At 35.2% G+C, this 6,426-nt stretch overlaps 1 protein-coding gene across 1 annotated transcript in view; it reads left to right on the top strand.

Annotated features, from left to right (window-relative positions):
- LOC107658150 (sodium/potassium/calcium exchanger 3-like) overlaps positions 1 to 6,426 on the top strand; it is a 16,482-nt gene that overhangs the window by 8,146 nt on the left and 1,910 nt on the right. Inside the window, exons 8-17 of the mRNA XM_016446614.1 lie at positions 1 to 45; positions 156 to 181; positions 272 to 325; positions 482 to 624; positions 716 to 882; positions 2,875 to 3,172; positions 4,980 to 5,024; positions 5,121 to 5,242; positions 5,326 to 5,440; positions 5,542 to 5,654. The exon at positions 1 to 45 is cut by the window's left edge and continues 4 nt beyond it. Of these exons, the coding sequence (XP_016302100.1) occupies positions 1 to 45; positions 156 to 181; positions 272 to 325; positions 482 to 624; positions 716 to 882; positions 2,875 to 3,172; positions 4,980 to 5,024; positions 5,121 to 5,242; positions 5,326 to 5,440; positions 5,542 to 5,654 (1,128 nt within the window). The remainder of the gene's footprint in view (positions 46 to 155; positions 182 to 271; positions 326 to 481; positions 625 to 715; positions 883 to 2,874; positions 3,173 to 4,979; positions 5,025 to 5,120; positions 5,243 to 5,325; positions 5,441 to 5,541; positions 5,655 to 6,426) is intronic.

Raw genomic sequence — 6,426 nt, 5'->3', positions numbered from 1 at the left:
CGTGACTCTATCTACTACATCCTCTCAGTGTTGGCCTTGATTCTGGTAAGCAGGAGCATGACTGTGTCTGAATGTTAAATTTATAATTTTAACCTTTATTTTCTATTAAATTGAACACTTAATTAATTTTTTGTGTTTGTTTTTGTGCATTTCAGATCATATATGACGAAAAAGTAATTTGGTAAGTGTGCTGAAATCATAAAGAAGGTGTCATAATGCTCATTGACATTTAAGTGAACCAAACTTATAGCATATAATATCACTGTTGCAGGTGGGAGACTATAATCCTCATAACAATGTATGGAGTTTACATCCTTATCATGAGGTAAGTATCTAACATGTTTATTTATTAGACACAATAACAGTTGGAATGTAATTTATGTTAATATTTATGTATATATTCATTTATTTCTTTATTTTTAACATACTTAAATGTAATTTTCACATGATATAATATGAGTTTGTGTGTGCTTCTTTCAAGGTTTAACAGTCAGATTTGGGGCTGGGTGGAGCAGAGGTTTGGCATCCCAGGTCAGCCGTGTTTGATGAGCAGTCTGTGCAGAGATGTGTCGGTAGGAGAGGCAAGCCCACACTGTGACACCTCCATGATCCTCTTGAAGAAAGGTGTGTGTGGGTGGAGGGTGGAGCTGTGTGGATCATACTGAGTGCTTGTGCATTATAAAGTATCACGTCTCTCTCTCCTCTCAGGTCTCAGGTCAGAATGCGGGTGGCCAGGACTCCCCGGTGGTGATGGTGGATGAGTTGATGAGTCTACACCCTCACCAGTTCTCTTTCTCAGAGGCAAGCCTCCGTGTCATGATCACGCCCCACTTCTCCCCCCGCCCTCGCCTCAGCATGGCCGGACGCATGCTCATCACTGAGGTACTGGCTGGATGCTTGCTCGCTTTGTGCACGTCTGGATCTCACAACAGCATCTCTGTTTCTCAACCTAGAATATAAACTATCAGGCTAGTTTGATGTACAGTATGGATTATAGGAAGCTATTAGAGTTCCCATATATTCTTTATTAGTGTATCAACTTTGTCTCAAAAATTTATTATTGTCTTGTTTTCCAGTAAAAATATTTCAGTGTCCTTAAAACAAAATAAAATTAATTTTAGAAATAAAATGTATAAGATATTAAGACTATAGAGCAAGAGAATACACTACGGTTGAAATGTTTGAGGTTGATAAGATTTTTTTTTTTTTACATTTTTTTGAAAGTAGTCGCTTATGTTCACCAAAGCTGCATTTATTTGCTCACAGTAAAAACAGTAATATTATGAAATAAAATGACATTTTAAAATAACTGTTTTCATATATTTTAATGTAATTTATTCCTGTAATGGCAACGCTGAATTTCCAGCAGCATATTTTCTCTAGTCTTGTGTCACATGATCCTTCAGAAATCATTTCTTCTTTCTTATTATTCTTCATTTCAGGTGTTGTCTTTCTTACATTTCTATTATTATCAATGCTGAAAACAGTTGTGCTACTCAGTAAATTTCAAAAGAACAGCATTTATTTTAAATAGAAATATTTTGTAACATTATAAATGCACTGTAGAAAATAAAATCGTAAAATAATGGTCAAATGATTGGCAGCTACGGCTGCCAAACAAAAAACATAAAATGACAGTAAAATATCTTAATTGAAATAAAGTGCAAAAACAATAATTTTACAGAAATTTTTCTTAAAGGTTTTACAGAAAAAAACTGTTATTTTACAGATTTTTCCTTGTGTCAATTACGATAATTTACTTAAATTTTACGGTTTTTGTTTGGCAGCCGTAGCTGCCAGTCATTTGACCGTTTTTTTACAGGATTTTTTTTACAGTATCTTTACTGTCACTTTTAATTAATCCAACCTTTTATGAATCCTTGCTGAGTATAAGTATTTCTTTAAAAAAAGCTGACCCCAAATTTATAAACAGTAGGTTATATCTTGAATTTTTTCTTTCTCCATTAACAAATAGTTTTTCTTGTTTAAAGCATAAATCAAAAAGTTAGAGAAAAAAAAGTTTCTTAAGGGTTTATGCTTAAAATGAGAAATTATTGGCTTTGAGATAGGAAAACTTAATGCAATACACATTCTCTTTAAGTCTTATTATCTTACACAGATTTTAATTTCAAATAACTTGTTTCTTGTTTAAATTATGATTTATATAGATTAAGGAAGACAATCAGTGCTTCTAAAATTAGGAAATATAAAAATGGACACAAATGAGAATTGATCACATTCAGTAAGAAATATGAAATACAATTTTTGTACAAAATGTGAGAAGCAAGACAGTCAGTTTGAGCTCATTTAATGTCATTGCTGTCTTGGAGAATTATTAAAGAGATTTAATTTATGATTTCTCTTTTCTATGGGTCCTTTAATACGACCCTTCAGCTGTAACTTCTGCAACAGGTAACAGATTTGTGACTGATCCAATCCTTAGATCATCTGCTGTCATTTCCTGTATAACTGAAAGTTAACTCCTCAAATGTCAGCAATAGTATTTCTTCCTAGGTGTAGGTATTCTCAGACACTACTCCTGATTTCCATTTTTGTTGAGACCCCTTTAACCTTATGTAACCATTCTGTTGTTTGTTTGAGCAAATGCTTTATTCCATCTACAGTCGTTCACATGACTTGCTTGTTGGCTTGACTCTTGCAGCTCTTGCATGTCATCTCTACGACACTCTAATGGACTGTGCTTTACCTTGGTCTTGCCATGTGTTCAGCAAGCTTGACTCTGAAACTCTGTCCTTTCCATTTCTCATCTAACTGAATCTCATTCATTTGAAGGGGTTCACATTGGGTCTCCTCTTCTCCAGCTCTGCAGTGTCTGACTGCACATCTCTCACATATTCTGTCTGTCTTCAACAGAGGCAGAGACTGATTAGAAACAGGAGCCCTGGAGACAGCAGTGGCAGCGGAGCAGGGGACACTCCTGGCCAAGATTGTCCAGGCATGGAGGGGGTTCCTTGGGGTCTGGAGAATGGAGGGGCCCTTGAGAGTGAAACGCAACCCCTGGAGGAACCTAGGCAACCTAGGGGCCAAGGAGGGGATTTAGAACGAGTAGCAGACATAGGGGACACACAGCCTAAAGATGATGAGGAAGAGGAGGAGGAGGAGGAGGAAGAGGCAGATGAGGAACAACCCTTCAGACCTCTTACTGTGCCAGGTGAGTGAATATTAAACAATTTTGGATCAGTCATAATTTAAAAAAAAATGTCATGAATATAATAAAATTAAATACAATCATGAATATTTTTAATAAATTAATATTTTTATATATGTATATACATATATAATATGCATGTATACACTGAAAAAATATTATACATATATATTAAGGCTGTCATCGTTAACGCGTTAACGCATGCGATTAATTTTACAATCCTTAACGCGTTAAAATAATTTAACGCAATTAACGCAAAATTACTAAAGCACAATTTCTATTCTAACCCTTTAACCAAATTTTGCTTCTCTGCTTGCGATTAGATCATTTTAAGCCGCTAAACTCCGGGAAAGTTTTCAGTCCAATGATCCGGTACGTGAATGCATTCAAACAATCCGTCCAAAACAGCGCTAATAAAAAGGAAACCAGACTGATTGCCTCAGAGATTGCAGAGAGAACAGAGACTCGTGTTGCGTTTTTTAGTGAATTATTAAGTCCAGTGTGTTTGGCTTTAAAACACGAGCTCTGTCATATTCTGTGATTGTCTCTGAAGAGCGTGAGCCCTCACATGTCACGCACTGTGTGAAGTACAGATTTCAAATACAGACTGAACTGATTGTCAACACATCCCACCGCTGTATGGCCAGATGAGACGCAAATTACGTTTTCTCGACTGGATAACCAGTCTCGCTAGTAAAGTTTTGATAGATGAAGACTGCAATCAAGGTAAAGACGATTGCGGTGGTGTACAGGAGTTAGTGTTATTAGTGTAGAAATAATTTTCACTCAGAATTTTTTAATAAATGTCACAATGAATTGCTTAGAAACACCAAATAGCACACAGAATTTAATGTAAAACTTTGAAGTAGAAAAACTACAATAGTATTTTCACTCCAATAATCGTATGTGCAAAACCGTGTGTGTGCGTGTGTACACATGTGGAATCTTGGCGCCCCTCTGTGCTGTTGCTGAAAAATTAGATTCATCCAGAATCAATTTAGAATTTGATTAGGACTCTCTGATTCAAAAACAAATTGTATCATAAGGGGCATAAAGTCTCCCACCCCTTGTGGATATGTTTATAAATGGTTCCAAAACATGATATTAAACCATTATTCAAAATAACAGGACAACACGTTGAGTTTTTTTGTGGTTCATCAGTCTCCAATTTTTTTTCCATATACTGATTAGAAGAATGGCCCTCATTTTTGGCCCCTTAAGGACCATAATCCATTAGCCTGAGAGCCATTTCTAGATAATGGGGGCATGCATTTTAGATTCATGCACTAGTGTTATGATTATAGAAAAGAGATGAGAGCTCTCAAACCTCTCGGGGCTGATGCGGCTTGCAATCAAATTAACTTCATCACTGCTGAACAATTGAAAATCTTACTGAAGATGACATTAAGAGTGAAAATTGCAATTTGAAGAGCTCAAAAGGAAAACCTTTGAAACATTTGAATAACAAAAGCCAAAAAAAAAAGAGAGAGAGATCATGAATACTGAATGCAAGTATCATTCGCCTGTCTTTGTCCTGTTGGTGATATTTTGTATGTATACTCACATAAAAAAGGTACAAAAGCTGTCCCTGTGGCAATACACTTTACCTTAAATGTACATATCAGTTCCTTAAGTGTACATATTAGTACATAAATAGTACATTATTAATACCTTTTTGAAAGGGTACCGCCCTAGTGAAAGCTTTTGTATCTTTTTACATATATGTGAAATCTGTTTTTGTCCTGTAGGTGGTGTTAAGGAGCCTAGTATGAAGTGAGGTAACGATTTAATTAAGTACTTTTATCCACAGAGGGGCGCTGGGAGCAAGTCAGGTGGGTGTTGTCATGGCCCTTAGGCTGCCTTCTGTACTACTCTGTCCCAAACTGTGTTTTGCCTCGCTGGGAGCGCTGGTTCATGGTTACCTTTGTGTGGGTGTTGTCATGGCCCTTAGGCTGCCTTCTGTACTACTCTGTCCCAAACTGTGTTTTGCCTCGCTGGGAGCGCTGGTGCATGGTTACCTTTGTGGCCTCAACACTCTGGATTGCCGTGTTCTCCTACCTCATGGTGTGGATGGTGAGATCAGTGCTTCATTGTCATGTGGGAATGTCTCGGTATATGATATGATGGGCTGTTAACACACATTATCTTTGTTGCAGGTCACCATTATCAGTTTTACACTGGACATTCCAGATGTTGTCATGGGTATTACGTTTCTAGCAGCAGGCACCAGTGTCCCAGACTGCATGGCTAGTCTCATAGTTGCCCGTCAAGGTGCTAAGATCACCCTACTCTTCCTTTCCCTGAACACATATAGATTTAAAAGATCAGTGTGTTTGCAAACTTGAGTTGAATGAATGTGTCTGGTGATGCAGGTATGGGAGACATGGCGGTGTCCAACTCGATTGGCAGCAACATCTTTGACATTCTGCTTGGTCTTGGTTTCCCATGGGCTTTGCGCACTCTAGTGGTTGATTATGGGTCAATGGTGAGTTTGTATTTATTTTAACTAGGGATTGGTCACAGTGATCACTGATGTATTCCAATAATTTTTCTAATCATTGTGTATCAATCAAGAAATTAACTAAATTAAATGAATTTAAAAAACAAACAAAATAAAAAACATTTAAAATTCATAAGATCCCCTCTGTGCCGTTTCTTTTCTTTAAATTTTTGCTTTCTATGTTTTTATTGACCAAGTAAACACACCATGTTGTATTGTAATAGATTTTAATTATATAGTTTTTATTTTAAGTTTAGTTTACGTTTTATTAGTGTTTTTTAAATATTAAGTTTTGGTTTAATTTATTTTATTTTAGTTTTCTAACTTTTGTGCTTCAACTTTAACCTAATTAAGTCTAATTAACACTAATTTTAGTGTTATTTATGGAATATTTTGTAATATTTATATACTTACAGTAATTCTATTAATATTTTGTAATAGCTTTTATTTTTTATAGTTTTCATTTTAATTTCATTTTAATTTGTACAAATTTTTAATCTGTTTTATTAGTTTCTTTAAATATTATTATTTATTTATTTATTTATTTATTATTTTTTGTTTATTTTACTTTTCATTGTTTTTTTATTTTAGTTTTAGTTTACGTTTTATTAGTGTTTTTTAAATATTAAAGGGGTCATGATCATTATTTTGTGTATTTGGTGTAACAGAATATGTTGACATGCTTTAATGTTCAAAAAACACATTATTTTTCAAATACTGTACATTATTGTAGGTCCTCTATGCCCTCTCTCAAACA

Source organism: Sinocyclocheilus anshuiensis, unplaced genomic scaffold, assembly GCF_001515605.1.
Source record: "Sinocyclocheilus anshuiensis isolate Anshui unplaced genomic scaffold, SAMN03320099.WGS_v1.1 scaffold227, whole genome shotgun sequence".
Lineage (NCBI taxonomy): Eukaryota > Metazoa > Chordata > Actinopteri > Cypriniformes > Cyprinidae > Sinocyclocheilus > Sinocyclocheilus anshuiensis.
This window is presented reverse-complemented; position numbering and strand designations above follow the sequence as displayed.